At 40.2% G+C, this 27,157-nt stretch overlaps 3 protein-coding genes across 4 annotated transcripts; 2 read left to right on the top strand and 1 right to left on the bottom strand.

Moving 5' to 3' along the window:
• Positions 1 to 3,631: 3,631 nt before the first annotated feature.
• pdzd3b (PDZ domain containing 3b) lies at positions 3,632 to 9,047 on the top strand. 2 transcript variants are annotated; one of them, XM_034204269.1, is made up of 10 exons: positions 3,632 to 3,881; positions 4,371 to 4,435; positions 4,517 to 4,728; positions 4,800 to 5,004; positions 5,117 to 5,253; positions 5,895 to 6,099; positions 6,185 to 6,312; positions 6,459 to 6,668; positions 7,709 to 7,931; positions 8,027 to 9,047. In XM_034204269.1, coding segments are annotated over exons 1-10 (1,500 nt in total). In that variant the 5' UTR covers positions 3,632 to 3,768; the 3' UTR covers positions 8,029 to 9,047. The 2 variants fall into 2 exon arrangements, with proteins under 2 accessions (XP_034060160.1, XP_034060159.1); XM_034204268.1 differs by having other exon boundaries at positions 6,185 to 6,381.
• A 613-nt stretch (positions 9,048 to 9,660) lies between these two features.
• atp5l (ATP synthase, H+ transporting, mitochondrial F0 complex, subunit g) lies at positions 9,661 to 13,807 on the top strand. Its single transcript, XM_034204270.1, has 3 exons — positions 9,661 to 9,809; positions 10,212 to 10,372; positions 13,608 to 13,807. The coding sequence occupies exons 1-3, from the start codon at positions 9,758 to 9,760 to the stop codon at positions 13,704 to 13,706; spliced, it is 312 nt and encodes a 103-aa protein (XP_034060161.1). The 5' UTR covers positions 9,661 to 9,757; the 3' UTR covers positions 13,707 to 13,807.
• A 5,918-nt stretch (positions 13,808 to 19,725) lies between these two features.
• On the bottom strand, positions 19,726 to 26,938 carry ftr82 (finTRIM family, member 82). Its single transcript, XM_034204271.1, has 7 exons — positions 26,186 to 26,938; positions 24,733 to 24,828; positions 24,398 to 24,631; positions 23,221 to 23,380; positions 23,070 to 23,126; positions 22,809 to 22,868; positions 19,726 to 20,995 (listed from the first exon to the last, which is right to left on the bottom strand). Exons 1-7 carry the CDS (start codon positions 26,774 to 26,776, stop codon positions 20,475 to 20,477), a joined length of 1,719 nt encoding a protein of 572 aa, XP_034060162.1. The 5' UTR covers positions 26,777 to 26,938; the 3' UTR covers positions 19,726 to 20,474.
• Between the last annotated feature and the right edge of the window lie 219 nt (positions 26,939 to 27,157).

The following is a 27,157-nucleotide window of genomic DNA, read 5'->3' as shown; positions in this document are numbered from 1 at the left end:
CATACGTTTGTGACACTAGATGGCGCAATTGTGTATGTGCGTGTGGGGAGTCTTGCAGTAGAAAATTTGACTGTAGTGCCGCCACTGTGGGCTAAGCCCCGAATGTTTCCAGGTCCAGGCAACGCCCCTGCTGGAGAGGTTGGCCCAGAGTGGGTAACGCCCCTATTGCACCTGCCTCCTGAGACATCGCCCCCCAGAACTGAGGAATCGCCCAGGGCCGGTCCACCATCATCTGTGTCACCTCTGCAAACCATGGTGCCGAGCGGCGACCTGGGGCCACTAGGATGACTGACAGACGTTCTCATCCCACCCTCTCCAGGAGGGGGAGAATGAGACGCAGCGGTGAAAAGGCGTAGAGCAGCTATCTTGGCCATGGCAAACGTGTTCACCCCCAAAGGTGGATTGTCCTGCCGAGCCAGGGAGAACCACCATCCGTCTGGCAGGGGCCCGCCTCTTGACATGAGGCCAGCCGCCCTGTTCTCCAGTCCCGGAATGTGGGGGGCCTTCAGAGATAAAAACATTCTGAGGCCCCCAACCACAGGTTCTCCGCTGTGCTAAACAGGGCGGCGGAGCTGACTCCGCCCTGCCTGTTGATGCAAGCCACTGTGGTGCGTTTGTCGCTCCTCACCAGCACATGTTCGCCCTGTAGTAAGGGTTTGCAGTGCTGTAGGAGCAGTACTACTGCCCGTAGCTCTAGAAGGTTGATGTGCCGAGTTTTTGCCAGCCACCACCTATAGCTCTCTCTAGGCAGGTCCCCCCCATCCTGTCACGGATGTATCCCGTGACGTAGGAGGGCAACCGCCCCAGCGGAGTTCCCCCTCCGTCGATGCATGGGGACCCCCAGTATCGGAGGAGGCCCTCCACTGAGGGGGGAGGGGGGGATGGTCACCAGACGTCGTTTGTACCTCTTGGGATCTAAACGAAGGCCGGCAAACCACCTCTGCAGGCGGCGCATATGCACAACCCCAGCAGTACCACGAAGTGAGCAGCTGCCATGAGACCCAGAGTCTGCATAATGGTCAGCGCTGTCACGGTTGCCCCCTGTCGTAGTCTGCAAACTGCCCGAAGCAAGGATGCCTGTCTGCTCTCTGACAGGGTGGCGCGTAGCCTGCCTGCATCGAGCAACATCCCCAGATACTGCACCTTCCATTACTTTTGGATTGCCTCAATATCAAAGGCAAAGACAATGATTACAAGAGAAAATAAATATAAATAAGATGGCTTTAACTTAAGTTAACTTGATAAACTGCAAGAGTAGTTCTTTAACTGTGTGTGTATGTGTATCTTAATATCCTAACGGTATATCATGGTAGTAATCCACTTGTAAGGGAATACAATTAGCAATTTTGTAGCCTGATTACAATATCCTGTTACATGTATTCCGTTACTCCTCAAGCCTCTTTCTAGTAATTAATCTAAAGTGAATGATCTCCATTTCCACCGCTGCTACACTGTTATTTTTATCGGACTGTTTGTCTAACTTGTCACTGAGCTTTGGCCTTGGCACGGACAGTCAGTGTTGGGTGTAATACTCATGCGAACACAGCACAGCTCGTACACACACACACACACACACACACACACACACACACATGCACGCACACACACACACACACACACGTGCACACACACACACACACACACACACAGACACGCACATACATGCACAGATAGTTGTAACTTTCTAAGTAAAATAAGATTTTATTCAGACAGAACGAGGAGTAATATCGTGTTATGTGTTTTGCACTTTGTGTCTACAAGCAGACGTAACACATGGTTATGTGTGCTCAAAATTTCACACACAGATTAAACATTAAGCCTAGTGTCTTTGAAAGGGAGGAGTCTCTATGTATAAATGTTTGTCCGTGCAGTCCTCCCACAGTAACATCCCTCTGTGATGGGTAAGAGACACAACATGAAATCAAGTACAGGTAATACATTCAAACCTTTCCACAATTCCTAACTTTATTTTATAAAACTATCTAATATGTACTGTCTCATGCATGTTTTTGTCTGTATACTTAATGTCCTTTTTTCCCCTCAATGTATTTTTGTGTTTTGATTGAATTCGACTGTGCTACATTAAGGATCAGATACATTTAGATGATGAGCAACCATTGTATGTGTGTAAAGAAATACAGCTTCTAAATATAACACTACATTTCTAAAACTTGATTTGTTGGACAATGTTTGTCCAGATAGCGCTTCCGATATTGCAAAGAAAGATCTAAATGTGATCGTTCACAACTAAAAATTCTCCTCTCATGCAGTTGGAGCAGCTCATTTTATGTGTTTATAAGACCTCTATGACCTAAGACATTAAAAATAAGCTTTATGGTAAGGAAAAACAAACAGTGACCCATTAGCGGCTCTGAAGTGCCCGTCGTATGAGCTATTCACGAGAGGGGCAGCTTACATAGATGTGATGTGAGAGATGGATATTATCTGGGAGCAGAGGGTAGCTAAGCGGGTTACATTATTCATTTGAAACAGTTTGCTTTATGTGACACTGTGTCAAAGAAACAAGCACTCTGTGTCACTGACATTATGAGTCAGGCAGATAAGCAGCATACAGAACAGTGACACTTTAATGTGTCATCTGTTGAAATTTGCTTTTGTATTTGAGATTATTCATTGAATCCATTTTTATTAAACCTTTATTTATAGTTCATATGTTGGCTACAGCATATACAAAGCTTTTTTAATTTGTATAGAGCAATAGAAGTCAATGAATATAACAATGTAAAGAGAGGTAGAAGTGTTAAAGACTGCTTCATTGATAGAAAAGTCTCTTGAAGCCCATTCACAACATCTACTTAAGCAAATGTTCGAATACCACACTGTAGAACCACTCTAATATAAGGGATCATCTTGGATTCAATACTAGAAATTAGAAAACATGAGAAGTAAATTGTTATTGGATTAATAATACTGAAGTATTTATATTTGTGTGTTATTTTACTGCCGCAGATGTTGAAGGGTTTAATTAAATTCTACTAATTTATATCATTTTATATTTTGGTAGTGTAGTTGTCCTGTAAGAACCAAATGTATCTAAAAAGTCAACTCTTTATGAGCTCAGAAAACCAGCCGTGTTTTTAGCAACGTCACAATGCAATGGGAGGTTTTACTAAGTTTAGCTTACTAAGTTTAAGAAGTAGAAGTATTTTCTCAAAATAGAAACAGAAATTGACCAAGAAGGGTTTTCTATGTGATATTTCAATGTACATTTCACATTAAACCAGATTTAATTTAGTGACCCCATCAATATTAAATCGTCAGAGTGGAAACAAATGTATAATGCAATCTATACTCTGTTATACATATATCTCTGTTGTTTTAAACCCATGTACTGATTCTTAAATTGTCTGCTATTACATTAATGCACGTTAACATTTAAGAATGACTGTCTGATAGTATCAGTGCCTTTGATAATGGGTTATATGTTCATTTGACATTTCCATCTTATTGGTTTTTGATTTCCTCTTAATCCTAAAACTAAGGACAATTACATAAAGCAAACCCTGTTTTATGGTGCTTACCAAAAAAAGTCATTAGATATGTTTTCCGAGGCTCCAATCTTTCTGTTATGCAGATGCCTAACAGTTTAGTGGACTCAACAGCGCAGACGTTTTACAGAGCTGTACCTTCAAATGAATATACCATAATTTGACAAATAATACTTGTTGATTTGTGTTGCAATGCTACATTTGATCTGGTGTGTGTTGTGTTAATGAATAAAAAAATGAATATAATAACTCAAAAATAATGACAGAAATGTCTGATTATGAAATGTCTCTCCCTATATATTGTTCTGCAAAAGCTAATAAACTCATTATGCAATATGTTTTTCAAGGTCTGGAAATCATCCGGTTAACAGAGTAAGTCTACTTTTATATTTTGTAAAATCCTCATACATGTTATTTTAAACTTAAGAAAAACATGAACACTAAACTGCCATTACAACAAAAATAATGATAAGATAGTAAGGCACAGCAATAAACAAAGTTGGACATTCATCCTAAAAACGACACATTCATGACTTGCCAAAACTGCTGTATCACATTAAAGTTTAGTATGTACGTACAATTGAAAATGTGTTATATGTCTTGTGACAAGTGATATGACTTTTGGAACAAAGTCATCTTTATACTTTGGGCCCAAGATAAGGTTGTCCGTGGATTCATGTTGTAATGATAATTACACGTGAGGTTGTGAAACTAATATTTCACAGAAAATGGAAAATTATTGATTGACTTTCAAGGAAAGAAAATGTACAGTTTTTCCTTTTTTCCAAAACCCACCCAATTAGTCGATTCTTATATTTGTAAGTAAACTTGAGTCTAATGTTTCTAATTTATCTTTTGCAGGACATTTACATTTAATCCAAAAGAGGGAATAGACAACCCAGTGATGGTCACCATAGAAGATGCAGGTATAAACCTTCATACTTATTTCTGTGTATCTTCTGTTACCCCAGCAGCTCTAACGCACTTTTCTGTCTCCTTCGGCTCAGACTCTGTGTCCACACCCAGCCCACGTCTGTGTGTTCTTAAACGAGACGAAGGGGAGTCCTACGGCTTTAATCTGCGGGTGGAGAGGGGACGCCAGGGTCACATCGTCAGAAATGTAGTGTCAGGAGGCGTGGCAGGGTTCAGTGGCCTTAAGGATGGAGACAGGCTTCTGGAAGTCAACAACTGCTTTGTGGAGGACATCCCTCACCCTGAGGTAAGATGGACTATTAGAAGCCTATTCCAAGCCTCACGGGATTCTAACTATCTTCTTTTTTTATGAATCAGGTGGCTGGGAAGATAAGGCTCAGTGGAAATCAGTTATGTTTATTATTGTTGGATGGCGAGGAGTACGAGCAGGCTGTGTCCCGAGGTGAAGACCTTCAAAGTCTGGTCAGTGCGCACAAGGGCGAGGGCTGCAGACCACCCAGACTCTGCCACATCACCAGGGATCCAGCCTCAGGTCTGGGCATCAACTTCACACCCGTGGAAGGTAACTCTCACCGTCCTGATAAAAAAAACGTCAGGGTTTGATGACTAAGCGAACAGTTGAATTGAAGTCTGTGCAGTGTTATTCAACTGCTCCTCCTGTTCCTGCTCTGTAGGAACAGGAGGTCGCTTCTCTGTGAGCCTGGCAGCAGGAGGTGCAGCGGAAAAGGCTGGGGTGTGTAAAGGAGATCACCTAGTGTGGATAGATGGAACAACAGTGTCTGATTTCACACACTCCGCACTCAGCAGGATGGTAAGACAGTCTGTTTATATAATCAACTTCTGAGAAAAAACTAAACAAATGAAACTAAACAACAACTTCACCCCCAAAGTTATCTTTTGTACATCAATTACTTTTTACAAAATAAATTGTCTCCATGGGGAAGAAGAATCCAAAAACATAAGAGAAGTCTTGATTAATTTTTGTAAATCGGGGCTGCCTAATAACATCAAAACCATATCAAAACATCCATCAAATCTCTCACAAAACGTATGAGTTATATAAACTAAGTCTCATTTATCGAACCGCACTGTATACTTACTACTTTCTAAACAAATGCATTTTTTCACAATTGCTAGGGCACGGGCGCTTTATTTTGCCCACCTGTTAGGCCTGTCTTAAACAAAATACATGTATTTGGGAAGTAGTGAGCATGAAATTGGATTAACGAGACTTGTACTGCCACCATTTACTTCAATTCATTAAGTCTATTGTCCATTATAGATTCTTCATTCACCGTAGAGGCATGCCAGATAACTATGGTCTGAGTAATTGATATACAAACGATGATGTATTCCTTTAAACCTTAATGCCTACGAGAGATGCTTACAATTTCAACATAGCAATTACTACATCCAATCTTGTCTAGCAGTAAAATAATGTTTTTGCTGTAGATTAAAAAATGTGGCAATCACATCACCATCCTTGTGATTGACGGTGAGAGTGAGAAGAACTACCTGCGTCAGAGGAGGCCCATTCTGCCCGCCATGGCTGTTCCACATAACCTGCCTCACAGAGCCAGAAGACTCCACCTGGTGTCAGAGGCCGACACCTACGGCTTCCTGCTTAGGCTGGAGAAGGCAGCATCAGGACGCAAATGTGAGAGGATAAAAAGAGGGCAACATTCACACACAGGCATTCCTGAACTTACTTTTTCACTTTAATATCTGTTTTTGAATATAAGCTCATGTTCTGCGTGCGATGGAGAGTGGCAGTCCTGCAGAGAAAGCAGGTATGAAGGATGGAGAGCTGCTGCTGGAGGTCAATGGGGAGGCGGTGGAGTCATTGAAGCATGAGGAGATAGTTGACAGAGTGAGACAAAGTGGAGAACAGATATCTCTCACCACCATCAGTCTCGTGGGGCTGGAGTTTTACACCCAGGTGGGCATCACTTGGTACACTTTTAATCTCAAAAGCAGAAGAAAAATGTGAGTTTTTGTGTTGTTTTGTGTATGCAGTTGGGTCTATCCCCGCTTCTCTTCTGTGAGGATGCTGCTGTCGAGAGAGAAAAGGAGAGCAGCGTATCAGCCTCTGCAGCAGAGCAGGCTCCACAAAAGGAAATGGATGACTCATGTAAGCTCAGATACTGCTCCGTCCGAAAAGGCCCTTTGGGGTTCGGCTTTAACCTGGACAGTGTTCCACAGGGTCCTGGGACCTTCATCAGTCAGGTAAGATACAATGCTGCATTAGTTAGTGTTGAAAGAGGTTCTTAGAGCCTTTGTTTAAGTACAAGTATAAATATCAGAGTCTAAATCTCAGCAATGTATACATAAACAGCGATAGTAGAAGTACTTAGATCTTGTACTTGAGTAAAAGTAGAAGTACCAGAGTGTAGGAATACTCTGTTACAAGTAAAAGTCCTGCATTCAAAAGATTACTCAAGTAAAAGTACTGGCATCAAAATATATTTAAAGTATCAAAGTAAAAGTACTCATTATGCAGATTGGTCCTTTTCAGGACAATATGTATTATATATTATGATTATTGATGCATTATAGTGTTATCAAAGCTGGAAAAGGTGCAGCTAGTTGTAATGTATACCCTGTATACTGCAGGGTAGCTTGTGTCTCCAAGTGTAGTCCAAATCTGCAAAGTAACTTAAGACATACAAAAAATGTAGTAAGTTACACGATTTAGTAGTGGGGTAGAAGTACAAAATAGCAAAAAATGGAAATACTCAAGTAAAATACAAGTATCTCAAAATCGTACTTGACTAAATGTACTTGGTTACTTCCCACCTCTTTACTTAAAGGTAAATCAGTCATTATGCAGAATATCTTCTTTGACAGTGTTATATTCTTCTGTTTCTTTTTTTTACATTTTAGTTGTGTAGTTTATAAAAGTGGAACCAGTTCTATATGCGTTGTACTTAGTGTTGGGTAGATTGGTAGAAAGGTACTGCATTGTATTATATAAGCATATACTGTGTGTTGGTCTTTTATTAAATGAACTGTGAGTCTAAAATAAATGTTGTGCAAAAAAGCATGAAAATGTCCTGAGATATAACAAAGAAGACGTATAAAGTAGAATAAAGTGGAAGTAGTCAAGGTAAGTAGAAGTACCTCAATATTATACCTAAGTACAGTATTGAGTAAATGTTCTCAGTCACTTCCCGCCACTGCACTTTGTCAACTTAGTAGTGGTAGAAGGATGTAGGTCAGGATCTTGTTGATATCATTAATTTTGTCACGTCTTTTTTCCCCTTTAGATGGCTTTTGGGGGCTCTGGTCAGAGAGCTGGACTGTGCGTGGGTGATGTTGTGATGGAGGTCGATGGGCAAAATGTGGAAGATAAGTCTCTGGAGGACGTGATTATGCTTGTGAAAGAAGGAGGACATTTTATTTCTTTACTAGTCATGTATAAGACTAACATGAGGCGCGAGCAGACTGACACACCGACAAGAGACATCCCTGACAGTGAGGTGAAGAAATGTGAGTATAACTATTATACATAGCCTTTTCACATAATTATAATGTCATCAGTGACCACCTTTTTTAACCATATTTTCTTGTTTGCGTCTCACCAGGAGGAAGAAAATAATGAGATATCATGTCTGTGAGTGACAAAGATACTCACCCTATAGTGAAGACATTCTGCATCCCATACGTCTACTGAAGAGACTTCAAACTGAGCTGAACAAAAATAATGATTGTTTAACATAGTATGATTATTAATATTATTATAAACACTCTTCACATTATTTTTCTTCTTATAAATATTTTATATGTATTATTGGTAATAACAGCATTACTGTATATTGGTCAAAAATGCTTTTTTCTAATCCCAGGGTTTCACAAAGAACACTAAAAGATGAAAAGATTTTTAAAAATAAGCTAATATATAGTAAGAGTGTCAGTTGAAGAAATGTTGCAATGTGTAATAGTGTATGATATAAAAATAACGTTTACAAATGTACTATAACTGATAATGCAGAAAATATATGGTCAATTGTGATCTCAATCTGAAATACTTCCATGACTTAAACTCAGTGGTGTAAGTATGTATTCAAAGTCTGTACTTAAGTACAATTTTGAGGTACTTGTACTTTACTTGAGTATTTCCATTTTATGCTACTTTGTACTTTTATACTACAATTCAGAGTTAAATATTTTACTTTTACTCCACGACATTAACGTAGTACCTTTAGTTACTTTGCTGATATGGAATAATGATATGTGATCAACACTTAAATAAGACTTTAGTTACACCGTGATTACATTCACATGCTAGCAGTAAATTAAGTAATTAAAATGAGTTCCACCTTTACCGGCTGGGATAATCATATTTAAACATCAATAATTATAATCATAACAATGATTATCTTTACTCTTGGTCATTTAATTATATTTTGACGCCAATGCTTTTGTACTTTTACTTGAGTAATATTTTGAATGCAGGACTTTTAATTGTAACAGAGTATTCCTACACTTTGTAAGGCTACTTCTATTTTTCCTTAAGTACAAGATCTGAGTACTTCTCCCACCTCTGCTTAAAGTACCGGAAACTGTATAAACTAAAATGTAATAAAACAATACCTATTAAATGTTTGTTCTTGCAGAGAGAGTGTATGTTTATTGAGAATGAGACTGATAGTACATTTTGTACGTTTAGGCCTACCTATGTTTCTGAATAATCTGCAGCCATTTGCCATATTAAACTGCTAGTAATACAAAAATACATTAGACAAAAACATATATGGGCCATGTGAAAATGTATAATAAAAAGACACACATTTCTGAGTCGGGATATGGTGCCCATAATGGATCTCATTCATTTTCATTACATGACGTCTCCCGTCTTCAAGGTGAATAGCCAACCATTGAAACTTATATAGCTATGATAATAAAAATGCTGCCCACCTAAACACTTGTATTCCTATTTAAATGTCTCTAATTTATTATCCATATCTGTTATCTTTATCTATTTGAATGTACGCATGTCACATTCATACAAGACACAGCCTACTGCACCCCCTAGTGGCCGTATGGCAAACAATGCAGCTGTTTACTATTGAATACAGTAACTAAACTGTAACGTACTTTAGACACTTTTAGAAAGTGAAAATAAATAATGTTGAACTTTTGAAAACGTTCAATATTATAACTTACACCATACAAGTCAATAAAGTAATTCGTAGTAGGCGATTTCTGTTCAGGCAGTTGTTTGGTCAGCAGACGTCACGGGTCCTTCTTCTGGAGGTGACATTCAGTCGGCTAACAGATTCAGGGGGAGAGTTAGCATCGACAAACGCTTCAACATGGCACAGGCAGTGCAGAAATTGGTCTCCAAAGTACCAACCCTGATAGGCGGTAAGTGCATTTCTTAAGTCAATAACCATAACGTGCATCCAATAATGGGGGAGTGAATTATAGTTAGTATAATCTTTATTTACAATGCAGCTCGGCCGACGCTGTCAAAACCCAGATATCAAATGAATTAAATGGATGTGACATGAGCCAGCTAACATTTATTGCAGAAAACAGAGTTGATCATTTGAATTGCTTTTCTTTGTTTTTATAAAGTACAACTTCAGCTAGCTAGCACGCGTGACTTGTATTGTTTACACTAAATAAGTACAAGCCGTGTATCAGTTAGCTAAGTGGCTAAAGCTATTCAGCTGTGTGTGTGGAGCTATGGAGCCAGAGCTAGGTTTAGCCGTAGCTAATGAAAGCTGCACCAGACTTGTACTTACAGCATTTCTTCTCTTACAGCCTCCCTCAACTACACAAAACCTCGGCTAGCAAAGTTCTGGTACTATGCCCGTGTTGAGCTTACCCCCCCTTCCCCTGCGGAGATCCCCAAGGCCATTGAGGGGGCCGCAAACCTCCTGAAGGGCTTCCAGTCAGGACGTCTCGGTCAACTTACAGTGAAGGTGGGTGTGTTATTGCCAGACCTTATGTAAAGATATATTCTGAATGACTGCTTGAATATCTATCAAGTGTTTGTTATGAAAATAATGGTGACATGTTATGAGCTCCACTGTTTGAGATCCACCACAATACTTTTTCTTTACCTTCTTTTTAAAAACGGTGTATTCTGTTTAGTCCTTTCACATCTCTCTCTGTATGTCTGTTTTTAATTATCACTTTCTTGCTTTACTACTTCTCATTATGCATATACATGACTAGATTACTGCTAACATTTAGTTCATTCAATTTCAATTTGTATCACATGTGTAACAATTAAGTTAGTTTTAATAATGTTTATATTTGAGTCCTTTTGTTGAATTTGCACTATTTGATGTCTCTGATTCTCATTTTGCTTTGTCTTGAGTACTTTTCCTTTCTATTTGTATAAGCATTGTTGTACAGAGCCTAAGACCCAAGATGTCTGCTTCACTTATATTGATGTCTAAAGGATGACAACTACCTTGAAACTTAGAATATAAAATAATAATATATACCTTTTTAATTAGAAAGCCCATTACAAGCATTTAAAGTTGAATTGGCAGTTTGTGGGTCATTCCAGAATTGGAGGACTATTTAGACACCATTTATAAAAAAAAAATGAACCTTTTATTTAATTAATTTTTTTAATGTATTTAGGAAAAACAGATAATAAACCATGAAAGTGATTTGCCCAGCTAGGCATCAAATGAAGAATTAACCCTGTTACTCCAATTATAGTAACAGGGTTGAAAATCAATGCTAATTTGAGCTTTAACCTCAGGAATTATGTAGCATGTAATGCTACTTTCAAGGCAAGGACAAACTTGGATATTTAACGAAAGAAAGATCACTTTGAAATGAATATGCTTTATTCTGATAATATGAGTAACAGGGTTGAGTGCCACACTCTTTTAAGACTGAAAAGATTGTAAAAATATGAAAAATAAAAGAGAGGACTTAGTTTTGGTCTACCCATGGCACTAGCACATGGCTTGCTGATGTCCTTTCCACTGTGTCATCTGACTTACAGTTTGTTCACTTCCTCTGCCAATCTAAAAAGGTTTGGGTAACAGGGTTGAACGCATGTTGAGGGACACACCTTCTGTGCAAAATTACTGTTATTTAAAACGTGTTTATGATTTAACAAATTTATTTCACCATTACAAGAGACATATATCAATAGAATAATACCAAAAAAAGTAAATAAAATCCCTATTTGAAATGTTATATTTGACATGCAAGTTGGTCACCAAGAAGCGGGGACAAGAGAAAAATGCAATTTTAGGGGGTGTTCGAGAGCTATTTGATCATTTAAATAATATTTTGAAACCACTTTTTCTACAACTTGATATACATTTTGTCTCAAGACAAGTATGCTTAACACAACAAGTGCATGTTTTAGCATTTTGGGCATGGATTATTAGATTTTTTTTAGTGCTGTCAAAATTATCGCGTTAACGGCGGTAATGAATTTTTTGAATTAATTGCGTTAAAATATTTAACGCATTTAACGCATGTGCAGAATGGCCCGCCCCATACGTGCCACCAGTGGCAGCGCCAGGGTATGGCTGGGGTAGGCTACACCCATACCAAGAAATGGCTTAGCCCCACCATGAAAAATGATGTTAAAGGAAGCAAAATAAAGTCTGCCAACTCGCGCGGAGTAAATTGCACAGACAGCAGTTAGTAAGATTGATTTCAGTAGCCACGGTTTTGAAAACTTTTGTCACGTAGTGATCGTCTTCTCAATAGAACATCTTTGATAACGGCGTGGTGTTGTTGCAGGAAGTCCTGACGGAGAATACTTTTGCTGTAGTACAGGGGTGCACATAACTGGTACGCAGGTTATGTGCGTAATCTGAAATGCGTACCGTCACTTGTGTCACAAAGCGCATTTGCGTACCGACGTACTTGTGAAGCTTTTCCAGAAGGCGGTTAGATCACCGGACGACAGAGTCGGTCTCCGTGTGCACAGACAGGGCTGCTGTTAACGTCGGTCTGTACAACGGAATTGTGCCAAAACTACGCCAACCGGCTGCGGAGGGAGACTCCCCCCCCGGAGTACTCCCCCGTTGATAGAAATCAACACGTAATGTTTCACTGGCTTCCGGTAACTGCTAGAATCCACTTCAAGACACTGGTACTTGCTTACCGTGCTGCGAATGGATCTGGCCCTTCCTACATCCAGGACATGGTTAAACCGTACACCCCAGCGCGTGCACTACGCTCTGCATCAGCCAAACGACTCGTTGCGCCCTCGCTGCGAGGGGGACCCAAGTTCCCATCGGCGAAAACACGTGGGTTTGCTATCTTGGCTCCAAGATGGTGGAATGAGCTCCCCATTGACATCAGGACGGCAGATAGCTTGCACATCTTCCGGCGCAAACTGAAAACTCATCTCTTTCGACTCCACTTCGAGCGTTAGAACGATTAACGAAGCACTTTTATACCAATAAAGGACTGGATTACCTAAAGCCAGTTGAGTAGCACTTGAAATGTTTGGCTCTATGAAACCTGATATACTTATATGATTCCGTTTTCTTCAAGGTTGTGTCTTCCTGGTCGAATGTACTTATTGTAAGTCGCTTTGGACAAAAGCGTCAGCTAAATGCAATGTAATGTAATGTAATGTAATGAATTAAGACCCCACGGTTTGATGATTGATAGGTGTGTGGGTTATCTTTCATTTTGACACGCAGAAAATGTTATAATAAACATAGATACTGTATGTTAAATGGATATATCCGCCTTCTTTCCATTCCCACAACAATATACATAAATAAATGGCATATTTTGGAAAATAGTTCGAATGGTGATTAATCATGATTAATTAATTTTTAAGCTGTGATTAATCTGATTAAAAATGTTAATCGTTTGACAGCCCTAATTTTTTTATATGGGGGACATGAAATGTCCTCCAATTCTGGAATGACCCTTGTATGTGCCATTTTAGGCCTGCTTCATTCATTGAGAGAAAACAAGTAGGTTGTGCAGGTTGATTTCTTTTTAAGATATGTTTTTTCTTTATAACATTTTCACAGTGAGGATACGATGAGGTGTATCTATCAGTATAATTCTCTTGTCATTTTGAGTCCTGTAGAAAATAAAAACATGATTTTATCATTCCACAATGACTACGTGTCATCAGTGGATTATTCAGCATTTTGCTTGATACATTTCTCTGGAAGTGAATCTAATGCAATCTTTGTTTCCTCACAGGATGCTCTAAGGAACGGACTGGTGGCCACTGAAGTAATGATGTGGTTCTACATTGGGGAGTGCATCGGCAAAGGAGGCATCGTTGGCTATGATGTCTGAGATATGGACTGTAATGCTTTCTTTTTTCTTTTGAGCGTTGTATGCTCAATTTCTAGCAAGAATCCTGGGAACCAATAAACAGATATCTATTGTTAACACATGTCATTTTCTGATTACTTTCTTTTCATATAATATGCATGGATTTGACAACTTTGTTTTTGTATAGTTTCGATTGAATGGAATAGTCCCTTTCAAAAAATCTGCTTATGAAACATGCATATTAAAAATCTACTTTCTGCTCAAGATACAGTATTAAGTGCTTATATAGTCATCATACCCTGTGAAAATCTTAACCTTTTGTCACATTACACCCTGGAAATTAAAATAAATTAAATCTTACCTTTTTGAGCTGTATGTACATATTATGACCCTCATAATCAAAGCAAAATGAACAGTTATTTTAAATGTATAAGTGAAATAACCGGTTTGGTTAAGTGATCAGCCCCTTGGAGTGTACCATTATAAACCTGCTCAGGTACAACCAATCAACATCCAGATCAAACACAAGGATAATTGTCCTCCACCTGACATCAATTGAAGTGATTTTGATTACTTCAGAATAAAACCAGCTGTTTCTAGAGGATTCCACGACTAGCAGTGCATGGTACTGCACAAAAATCACCATGGTTGGAAAAGTGCTTTCAAAAGTCCTCAGAGATAAAGTTGTAGGAAGGCACAAGTTAAGATGAAGGCTACAAAAAGATTTCGAAGGCTTTAGCTATCCCTCTGAGTACTGTTCACAGCATTATTAAGAAGTGGAAAGCGTATGGCACAACCAACACTTTGCCTAGATCAGGCCGTCCGTGGATGAACGAGCTAGGAGGACATTGATCAGAGAAGCTAGCAAGAGGCCAATGGCAACTTTGAAGGACTTACAAGACTTTATGGCTGGGACAGGTCGGTCTGTGCATGTGACAACAATCTCACAAACATTACACAAAGCTGGCCTCTATGGCAGAGTGGCAAGAAAGAAACCTTTTCTGAAAAGGTGCCACACTCAGTCTCGTTTTTGCTATGCAAAAACACCTGGAAGATTATGTTGCTATGTGGAAAAAGGATCTATGGTCAGATGAGACTAAGATTGAACTTTTTGGACTGAACTCCAAGCGTTATGTTTGGCGGCAACCAAACACAGCACACCATCAAAAACGCACCATACCTACTGTGAAGCATGGTGGTGGCAACATTATGTTGTGGGGATGTTTCTCTTCAGCAGGGACTGGGCACTTGATCAGCATTGAAGGGAAAATGGATGCTGCCAAGTACACCCACATTCTTGAGGAAAACCTGCGTCCTTCTGCTTAACAGCTGAAGATGGGCAGTTGGTTCACCTTCCAACATGACAAGGATCCTAAACATACCGCCAAAAGAACAACTCAGTGGCTTAAGGCAGGGGTTCCCCAACCTTTTTTCCCAAGGGCCCCCCCAAATGACTGTTAGAAGTTGCATCCCCCCCACACACACACACTGGGGGGTGGGGGGACGGGGCGCAACAGCGGTAATTAAAGTTTAAAAGTCTCAAAAATGCTACAACTACTGTCAGGGCCGCCGGCAGGGATTTTGGGCCCCATGAAAAGATATCACATTGGTTACTTACAATCTTTTTTCTTAATGTTATCAAATAGTTTGGGCCCCTGTCAGTCACGGGCCCTGAGAATCGTCCTAACTTTTCACCCCCTTACGGCGCCCCTGACTACTGTCAAAACTGGATGAATGTGACGTATTTTGTTAAAGGAGGATGAAAGCGTAATTAAGGAGCACTGTTGGAGTGACTTTGATGGTTATTGGACTCAGGATTAATTTATTTGGATTCCCGCTGTATGAAGAAATTAAAGGACGGCGCAAGTGGAAACAATTCACAAAGGGATTAAACTGTTTAAAACACATGCTCAAAGTAAGCCGGATTTTGATGATGTTTTTATGTGGATTCAAAAGTCGTAAATAATCTACAAAATGGAGGAGACCGATCTGATCGGAGCAACTGTGACAAATAATCCAACTGAAACCGGCATGGACAATGACTATGTTTTAAAAATGCGCTTATCCAGAAAAGCCTGGTTTGGACACTTTACGGGCGGAAGAAACATTTCTATTAAAGAAAAAATTATACATTTCTGTCTTTTTATGCCTTTAATACTAACTTGAATTTTTATTCAAATTAATGAATCAATTATTATTATTTTTTTATATTTTATTGTAATGTAGAGACAAGGCCTTTAGTGACAATCATCTATTGCGTTACAATTATATGTATACATACAAAGTCTAAATATGATATTTGGCCTCAAATCATCTGAGGCCTGGCGCCCCCCCTGCGATCTTTGGCGCACCCCCAAGGGGGGCGCGCCCCCCAGGTTGGGAACCACTGGGTTAAGGGAAGGTGAATGTCCTAGAGTGGCCAAGTCAGAGCCCTGACTTAAATCCGATAGAAAATCTGTGGATGGACTTGAAGAGAGCAGTCCATTGTCGCTCCCCATGGAATTTGACTGAACTCGAACAATTCTGCAAGGAAGAATGGGCAAACATTCCCCAATGGAGGTGTGCAAAGCTAATAGAGACATATTAAAAAAGATTGATGGCTGTAACCGCAGCAAAAGATGGCTCTACCAAGTATTAAATTAGGGGACTGATGACTTTTCCAACACTGTTATTCTAGTTTTTTTAATTAATTTTCAGAACTGTCGCCAAGGCAACATTTGTAAATAAAGATTTTTTTTTAATGGGTTTTGATTTCAGGTTGTACGACAAATAAGGTAACTGTTTCAAAGGGGTATGATGATTTTCCATAGGCACTGAGGAACACAATGCTCACCTCTTACTTAATTCCTACATTGGATTTACACTTGTCATTGCCAATATTTTGCAGATTACACCTGAAGACCAATATACACAATGAGCTGATCTCATATACAAATGGATGTGTATGAGCTGCTGTTTAGATAAGCATAACAGTACATTCTCTTCTTAAATCAGTATAATGATGTACTATTGTAGATTTGTGCAGAAAACTGGATGTATCCTTTTAAACATGTCATATTTCCTTAGAGAGCACCTTTGATGATGCAGTCAGAACAAAGTTATTTTGGCAGCTTGACTATACATTTAATTAGGATCAATATTTATAACCATGGTCCATTTTTATTTAAGTTCAGTTCCTATAATCAACCAACAGGGGGAGCTGTTAGTATTGTGAATATGAAAGTGTTTGTTCAGAGCAGGTGCTTTGGTTATTCACATGTGGTTATACATGGAATGGTCCACATACCAGCTCAATAATTTCAAAGTTAGAATTATATCTAAACTAGTGCTGTCAAAATTATCGCGTTAACGGTGGTAATTACTTTTTTGAATTAATTGCGTTAACATATTTAACGCATTTAACGCATGTGCAGAATGGCCCGCCCCATTCTTTCACACACACATACGGGTTTTCGGCCGAGACCGTACTTCCGGTATCAACCATTTCACGCGAGGTGCATACAGAATATCATAGTCGATTGCCTTAATCAATATAGTCAACTCTAAAATACCACATATATGCATTGGCATGATAATATTATTGTGACAAGTGGGGTATTCACCTGGTGTTTCCAGAAGATAGACGTAGATGCAGCCAAAATCGACCGAAGGCCACTTTTGAGGGTCGTAATTCCATACATTGTACATCCAACAACCCACACAGCTCTAGTTTACGCTGGTAACGACCTAGAGCACACCCCTCAAGTCCAGAGATGTAATCCGAAGACATGCAGCGATTTATTCGGTCGTTAATTCAGAAAAAAAACCTAGTGCGCTCTGCCTGGCAACATAAGCTAGCTTTTTATATTAGCATTGGCAGGATTTTTGCACCTCCAGAAAAATGGCGTCTTTATAAAAAAATATATGGCGCGCGTTGCATTGTGGGTAGCTGTGACGTCACTGTGTGTGAAAGAATACGTGCCACCAGTGGCAGCGCCAGGGTATGGCTGGGGTAGGCTACACCCATACCAAGAAATGGCTTAGCCCCACCATGAAAAATGATGTTAAAGGAAGCAAAATAAAGTCTGCCAACTCGCGCGGAGTAAATTGCACAGACAGCAGTTAGTAAGATTGATTTCAGTAGCCACGGTTTTGAAAACTTTTGTCACGTAGTGATCGTCTTCTCAATAGAACATCTTTGATAACGGCGTGGTGTTGTTGCAGGAAGTCCCGACGGAGAATACTTTTGCTGTAGTACAGGGGTGCACATAACTGGTACGCAGGTTATGTGCGTAATCTGAAATGCGTACCGTCACTTGTGTCCAGTGGCGGCGCCAGAGATTTTCTCTAGGGGGTGCTGTGGGGTAGCTTGACGTTTCATAGAGGGTGCTCAAACATTAAGGGTTTCCCATTAATGCACCAGCGCTACAGAAGATTTTTTTTTAAATATTGAAGTTAAAAGCATCAATCTGGTGCACTTTGAGAACAAAATGAAGAGATCTATGGATATACTGTATCTCTCAACATACATATGAAACAGAACTGTAAACAGATTTTCTATTTCTTTATAGATAAATCACTCCCCTTTTAAAACAAACCGTTTCAGACCCACTGAGATAACTAGACTAAAGTTAACTATCTAAACACTGAGAGTCCTTTACTTCACCTGAGCTGAGGTTATCTGAGACTCTCCGTCTGACAGGAGAGAGTTCTCCCTCCACCTTGTTGTTGAAAAAGCTCCTTATATCCGTTAGCTTGGCTAGCGAGCACCAGATGCTAACCACAACGATCTCCGGTAGATACCCACCGGTGCGCGAGCTCTCGCTCGCTTGCGCACGCACACAAAATGGCTCGTGCCACACACACACAGAGCAGAGCTTGAATGAAACAGACCCAGAAGTAAGCTACTTGTACTCACGAGGCCTATTATGTGTAGAATCCCTCTCGCTTTCAGTTGGTTTTGATTGAGTGTCCACATGTGGACGTTTAAGGACTAAAAAACGATCCATTTGTCACTTTGCTGTTAGCAAATAATGTGGGGCTCCAGCTAACAGGAAGTCACTCAAGTGTCACAAAGTAATTTAGCCTATGGGTAGGTCAAAAATCTAATGGGTGCTGGCCATTGGCCTAATCATATCACCTGTGTTGGCTTTATGTTTTTGGTCAAACATTTGTTTGTTTCACATTTGCATTGATGTAATCAATAATTTTTCTGATTTAATTTAATAAAAATAATATTAATAATTTTCGGAAAAAAAAACCCACATATTTCTTGGGGGTGCTTAGGGGGTGCTTTGGCAATCCTGGGGGGTGCTTCAGCACCCCCTAGCTCCCCCCTGGCGCCGCCCCTGCTTGTGTCACAAAGCGCATTTGCTTACCGACGTACCTGTGAAGCTTTTCCAGAAGGCGGTTAGATCACCGGACGACAGAGTCGGTCTCCGTGTGCACAGACAGGGCTGCTGTTAACGTCGGTCTGTACAACGGAATTGTGCCAAAACTACGCCAACCGGCTGCGGAGGGAGACTCCCCCCCCCCCTTCACTGGAGAACTGCGCTAAAACAGCTGATCACAACGTTCACACTCTGTGGTCAAGAAGTACTCCACTAGCGCGCCCCCCCCCCCCTCTGTCGACTTTCCTGAAGTACTCCCCCGTTGATAGAAATCAACACGTAATGAATTAAGACCCCACGGTTTGATGATTGATAGGTGTGTGGGTTGTATAAATAGGGATGTTATAATAAACATAGATACTATATGTTAAATGGATATATCTGCCTTCTTTCCATTCCCACAACAATATACATAAATAAATGGCATATTTTGGACATAGTTCGAATGGTGATTAATCATGATTAATTAATTTTTAAGCTGTGATTAAATCTGATTAAAATTTGTAATCGTTTGACAGCCCTAATCTAAACACAATTATTTAAAAATACATCTTTTTTAAATCACAAACAAAATAAAAGCTCTTAAATCCTCAGCAATGAGATACAATTGTTCCTCCTTATGTTTTTTTATGTAGGTAGGGATAGATAGAAATAATCTCAAAAACACATTATTCATTCATTTAGCTCTTTATTCAGAACTAACAATGAATCATTTTGTTAAAAAAAAGTCTTTATCAATTATACTCTGCGGGTCCATTATATAAGTAAACATACATACAAATTAAATAAGGGTTAGTTCAGGTGAAAAAACAACAGCTGTAAGAACTGATAATATCAAAACATTTCAACAACAAATGACAATGAAATACTTCTGAATGTGTTGAAACCATAGTGATAGCTGCAAATGCACCAACATGAATATTAAAGTATTTCTCATAGAGATCACAATGGTGCAATATATTTTAAATTACATGCAATAATATTGGCCAACAATGTAAAGACCTACCATAAAAAAGTATCTTATCTCAGTGTACATCCATTATGACTTAATTACATCACCACTTCAGATATGTCACAGCCCTTTATGAAATTACATGTAAAAATATAATAGTGACATGTTATAATATTATCCAGCAGTTATGATCAGCTGCTAAAAGTGTTAGCATTTTATAGTGTACTTTAGTGATGTCTATTTTAATAATATCTTATAAAATATATCATGAAAATGTGAGTTGAAAGCACAATGCAAAACTTAATGTGTGAAGTGTAGCTTTAAAAAAGTATATACACATTGGGAGGAGCATTTTTCTTCAAAAATAACTTCATTAATGTGGATTGGTGCAGTTTAAAACTGTTGCAAAAATATATATTCTGAAAGGATAACTGTATAATAGGAGAAAAACATTCAGATTTTCAAAGATCACTTGACGTTGCAGATCTTTACCGAGGTTCCAACTCCGAAGCCTGGGAAGAGGGGCTCGACAAAAGTGGTCTCAAACCTGTGCAGGAGGGTCATGGTGTTGCCTATGCTGTAAAAGGCCAGCACCCCCGCACTGTGGTCCAGGTACACGCCTATCCTGGGGGAGTGGGGGCCGCTGACGGCTTTGTCCACGCGGTTGTGCCAGGCAGAGTAGCCGGTGTCGGAGCACAGCAGGCTCCAGGACTTGTCGTTGTAGCCCAGCAGACACAGGGAGCCTTTTCCCTTCCTGCTGATGCTCTTGTAGGCCACCCCGATGGAGAACTCCCCGCTCCACTCTATCTCCCAGTAGAAGCGCCCCCCCGCCAGGGCCTCGCGGCACAGCACCTGGGCGAAGCTGTCGAACCTTTCCGGGTTGTCCCCGTACGGCTGCAGGTCCCTGGTGCGGAGGACTTTCCTGCTGTTTTCAGACACGTACAGCTCCTTGTAGGCTGTGACCGCGTCCAGTTTCAGCTGGCAGAAGTCTGGAGGAGAAAAAGCCACACAGCTCTGTATTATTTATTAGGTTACTGAAGTGTGTTTTCAATTTGGATGATGATGAGACACTACAGGCAACTGCACTGGAAATGTACTGGGCCATTTTGAGATTTTGGGAAGTTTTGCTGCCATTTTCTTTCAGACTAGTGAAAAGAAAACATCGAAAATACACAATAAGGTGTTTATTTTACCAACATTGTCTATTTCAAATCCACCCAAATTTGCATATTTAAACATATCATTTTAATAATATTGTAATACAAAAAATAATTGTCTTGAAACTGCGGAAGTTTCATGGGGATATCTGTCGAATAAACTCTTTCACCCCGTTCACCTGTATCTTGCAAAATATATGGAATTATAAACATTTATATAAAAACATGTTTAAGGCCCATTTCACAATCTCTATTTCCGTTACATGCAACACACTTTTATTTCTATATATATTCTGATGGTATTTACACAAGGGTTTTTACATATATTATTCACAGCATGATTTATATCCAGTGTTGTGCTAGTTACTGAAAACCAGTAACTAGTTACCATTACTAGTTACTTCATTTCAAAAGTAACTCAGTTACTTTACTAGTTACTTACACCCAAAAGTAATGTGTTACTGTGAAAAGTAACGTTTTAGTTACTTACAAAAATGGCTCCCATTAATGCCCTTATAGCCTTCATTTCAGTACTGTTATTGCATTGGAGAATAATACAATCTGTTGATCAACTTGACATGCATTATATGCAATCTGGATTGCATCGATATTAGCTGGCTTTCCATTTTTGTATATTCTTTCTCCAGGTAGTTGGAAAAAGTGTTCCGTCCCATATGCCGTGTGCCGCCCGGACATGCTATCATGCTAACTAGCTCCCTGAAAGCGGGTAACTCCACTGTAGCAATAGCCTGCATGTGTTCTACAACATACCGTGCAATGGCTTTATCGACTTTTCCCTGGCTAGCAGTCCCTTGGTTAAAATCCAGCCGCTGTTGCTTAGGTGGAGGTGGAGTGGCGTCGGCTGAGTCTCTGTGGTCTTAGCTACTAGCTTCGTCCCAGCATGTTGTTTTTGCAGATGTTTTAAGAGATTTGAATGACTGGTTTGGGCAGTAGATAGGATCTTTGACCCGCCAAGACACAACTTACATTTAACTAAAACGTTCTTTTCTTTGTGCTCGACAAAAGTGAAATAGTGAGAATATCTCCAGGTGGAGAAACTAGACTTGAGCTCCGCCGCCGCCATGATAGTCTTGTTAGTAAACAACACAAACACGCCCACAGCCCGTCTCCGCATGTGACACAGGAAGTATCTAAGTACATTTACTCAAGTACTGTACTTAAGTACAGTTCTCATCTCTGTTCGCCTGGCTGTTGACTATACATAAAAAAAACTAACGGAGTAACGCACCATGTAGTAACGGTAACTGAGTTACTGGATTTTAAAAGTAATGCGTTAGAGTGCTAGTTACTGCAAAAAAGTAACGGCGTTACTGTGTGACGCGTTGGTCCCAACACTGTTTATATCACATTTTATTGCTAAAAATATGGCATAAATGATGGCTGCTGGCAGTATTTTCTGATTTATGAGATGAGAGAAAGAAATATCTAAAACCTTTGTCCGTTATACAGGAAGTTAACAAAAAAAAATCAGCTCATATTTAATAAGATGATGTCTGCTATGCATATTCAAACATTCCATTTCAGAAAACTTGTAATACAAAAAAAAGTTATTAACCGTGGAATTTTAATGGTGTTGTATTTGAGTAAATACGATATTCTTTACCCTTTTTCAGCAGATACTTACATTTCACAAAGTCAGCTCTGCCTCTTGGCTCTGGAGGAGTGTTGTCCACCACTTCTTTGCCTGAAAATGGAGCAGCACAGGTCAGGTTGAACTGAACACACCCACACATGCCTTTCATTCTCTTGTTTTTTTGCAGTGTTTTCAACTAAAGGCTCTATGATGCAATCACTTAGTGGTTTTCCTTCAACAACCACATTGTTAACCTCAACAATAATTAACTTTCCGCATGCTTATATTGCTATAGGACGTGACAGCACTCACCTCTGCTCCTTCTGTCCAATGTACGACTTTCTGTAGTGTACACTGGAACCTCATTCACTGTAAGAAAGACAACATTTATTTTAAGTAAATTCAGTTATTTGTTTTCTGGCCGTCATGTAAACATTTTGCGTGTCTGCTGCTAAGGTCTCACCTGACTTGGAGATCTTGAGCAGCTCCTCACGGCCAAACTCCTCCAGGCGGTCCTTGATCTCAGCCACAGCTTTCCTCACAGCGCCAAAGGAGAAGTCGGGGTTCACCGTCACTCTGGGTATATAGCCGTCATCAGTGGGGGTGCAAAGGTAGTTGAAGTTCTGATGGGACAAGATAAGTAAGTGTCACATGGCGAGGAATAAATATACATTAACATGAACTATTTAAGAAACCAGATTGAGTAGAGTAAATATATCTTTTCACATGGATTTAAAGCTTTTAAAACCAGTGGTAGAGGAAATAAATGTAGACTGGAAGGTCTAGATGCAATTGAAATATCAAGACGCACAATCCACAGTCAACCCTTAAAAATAAACAGTGACTCTAAAAGAAAACATTTTTTTTTTTGAAGATTAAAATTGAACTGTTTGAGAATAAAAAAATAAATCATACTAGTCAATGCAGAAAAATGGCTCCAGTGACTCTTATATTATTATATCACTAGATTATTATTCACCCATTAAAGTAAAAGCAGGATTGTACTTGAGGGGAAGCTTCTTTTGAGATGTTTTGTATAGAACTGCAACAATTAATTATTTTGTTATGGATTAATCTGCTGTTTATATTGTTGATTGAATAGTTTGAGTTAAAATAATTCGGCAAATTGTGAGCAATGCCATCACTAATTTATTTAAGTGTATTTGAGTCTAAAAATGACTAGTTAATAAAGCTATCAAATTATTTGTAATTATTTGTATTTTTCCTCTGAATTGTAGAGAAACAGAAGAAGAAAGTAATTAAAAGAAAGACACTCAAGTAAAGTACCTCAAATGTTTTACTTAGGTACAGTACTCAAGTCACTGTAATTAGTTACACTCCACCTCTAATTAATTAGTTACACTCCACCTCTGATTGAAACTCTCATCACTTTTAGAGCCAGTCAATTTTTTTAAATGCATGCAAATTCTATTCACAATGAGTCTGCTTTTAACGCCTCTTTAATCGCTTGCTTAGAAATGTCAACGTCAAATATGACTAAATATGACGTCATACTGTCATTGTAATCATAGACAGCCTGTGTAAAGTAAGCTGTCAAATGAAAAGTTACACCCAAATACCAATGACTTGAGTGTTGTTGATATTGTTTGGTTTAAAATCGCTCTTTATTTGCATGTTACCTGCAGAAAGTGGATGTGGTCGTCGGTGCTGTACAGCTGCTTGAGGCCGGTCTCCTTTTTCTTCAGCTCATCGATCTCCTGTTCCAGTCTCTCGATCAAAGCCTCGGACTGGTTGAAAGCGGCCTTCTCGTTGATACCGATCAGCTTGCTGACCTCTGACCTCATCCTCTCGATGGAGCGGATCATGTCCTCGAACATCTTCTGGCTGTCCACCATGGCTCTCTGGGCCGAGTTCTGGAGACAAGGCTCGAAGTGTCAGCGTTTTACCAAAGACACATCCATGGAGAATATCTTATAGCAAAAATGTGATGTTTGATTCAACATGTATTCCTTACCTTCAGTGATTCGACAGCAGTCTTCAGTTCCTCCAGCTCCTTCACCCTCTCCTGGCATTTTTGTCTAATCTCAGCTTGGGAGACTCCCAAAAGTTTCTGCAGAGAATAAGGCACATTACACACCCATCTATTTCACTCTTTTGTTCAGAGTGCACTCCCATGCTGACTGGCTGTACCGGCTTCCTTTAATTTACTATGCAAAGTTGATCATAAAAGTCGCATTAAAGCAGATTTATATAAGAGGTAGTGGATGTCATGCTGTTTTATTGTATGAGACATAAAGCCCCATATTTGTTGGTTGGGTGAAAACATTCTTTCTCATGGAGGCATATCTGGGGAGGCCCCGTCTAATAAACCGCGCTCAAAGAAATCTTCTTGATACGAAAGGCTTTTATCTCAGAGGGAGATGGGGGGGGTGTCTGTAATGGAATTCTGTCCACGTTAGGAATGTGAATCTACCGCTGCCCGACTTTTCAAGAGATGTTTCAAGGTGCACGTAGCACTGACATGCAGAATAGAGGGCTTCTAATTCAGCTTTTACTCGAGCCCACCAACCCATTCTTTAAGATAAGCTTGAGGAATGTGGGGAATCTAGGAGGGAGGGGTGGTGAACATAAGAGGGGGGAGGGGAGAGAGCGGGAGTGAGATGTGTGGGACTCAGGTTGTAAATCTTTGGATGAGAGAAACCAGACTCCCAATGTAGAGAAGAAAACAGCAAGATGAATTATTACTCATCATGTCCTAAAAAATCCTTTAACCCATATTCTCCCATAAAACGCTCGTAAATTACTCATGTGTAAAAACTAGAGTTGCTCTGAATGATTTTTACGACAGTATCTGTTGCCACTCTTATCTACTTCTCATCCTTTTTACAGCGATGTGATTGGTGAGTCATTTGAAAGTGCGTGGCCGTGGTTGGTGGATCGTGAGGTGTTGAAGGCCTTGACATTCCAGTTTTACTGCAGACCCCCTCCCACAGATGGGAACCAATGCAGCCGAGAGGGAAGTTTCTGTGTATCTCTCCCACAACTGGAACACTAAATTTTCTCTAGAAAAAGGGAGCTTTCAGAGGCGATAACCGTAAGACCCTCCCACGGCTTCAACACAGCTAATGGGAGAGCTGGATTTTGTTTTGGCGGTGAGAGACAGAGTGCCAGTTTCAGCTGATAGTGTTGCTGAAATGGGTCAAAGTACAACCGGCAGGATATGGGAAAAACACCATGTTTGCTTTAACTCAAGATATTCACTATAAAATCAAATGTATCACGCATGTTCTTCTTTTTAATCTGTCTGTAAATGATATTATGTTTGGACTAGGAGGCGTGTGGTTTCTCCCATGTACTGAATACACTTATCTTTCTGACATGAAATCACACTTGCATTCCCTTAGAAGCTCATTTAAATTCTGAGCCTTTTAGTCAATAAAAAGGATCCATTTAAAGTGATTTCTTACCTGCTTCTCCCCCCTCTCCGCCTCAGCAGAGACAATGTCATGGCCCTTGTGTTCACTGACAGTGCAGATAGCACAGATACACATCTGGTCTGTTCGGCAAAAGAGCTCCAGGGACTTCTGGTGCTGCGGGCAGATCTTCCTGTCCAGGTTTCCGAGCTCATCCACCAGCTTGTGCCTTTTGAAAGTGGCTGACTCGTAGTGGGGCTTCAGGTGTTTCTCGCAGTAGGACGCCAGACAGTTGAGACAGGACTTCACAGCCTTTAATTTCTTCCCGGAGCAGAAGTCACAGGGCACGTCGTTTTGTCCTGCGTACTGGTTCCCCGGGGTCATGTTGAGGTTGAGGTTCAGCCCACTCTTCTTGATCTTCTCTGCCACCATGCTCAGAGTGGCGTTGGGCCGCAGCACTGGCCTCTGGGTGAATGTGATATTACACTGAGGGCAAATGTAAATCCCTGTGTAGTCAGCCTCATTCCAGTAGCCGCTGATGCAGTCCATACAGAAACTGTGGCCGCAGGGGATAGCCACAGGGTCCCGCAGCAGGTTCACACACAGGGAGCAGCTGAAGTAATCTTGAGACGTGTGGTCAGCCATTGTGAGTCTCAAAACAGTCAGACCTGTGGAAAGAGACAGGAGCAGATAGAGAATCCGTCGAGTGTGCCTGGGAGCCCGCCCTCAAGACTGTGGCACAGCCTTGCCAGAGACAGGACCTACTTGTATTTCTGAATTCCAGAGGTTATTGATTGAAAGCAGGCAAGGCCCTCCCCTTGTGCTGTGAGTATATCGAGCCCTGCCCAGTTTAGATAAGCAGGTTGAGCAAGGAGGGAGAGGGAGAGAGGGTTGGCAGGCAGGACAGGAGAGAGAGCACAGAGTGAAAGAAGGAGAATGAATGAAATGTAAAAAAGCTCTCAAAGTGACGACCAATGTGCCAGAAAAGCTTCCCATTCCATTCTCCTCGCAGCTTCCTTTATGCTC

This window comes from Gymnodraco acuticeps, unplaced genomic scaffold, assembly GCF_902827175.1.
Source record: "Gymnodraco acuticeps unplaced genomic scaffold, fGymAcu1.1, whole genome shotgun sequence".
Taxonomy (NCBI): domain Eukaryota; kingdom Metazoa; phylum Chordata; class Actinopteri; order Perciformes; family Bathydraconidae; genus Gymnodraco; species Gymnodraco acuticeps.
The sequence above is the reverse complement of the archived record's forward strand: the minus strand, read 5'-3'. Positions and strand labels throughout refer to the sequence as shown.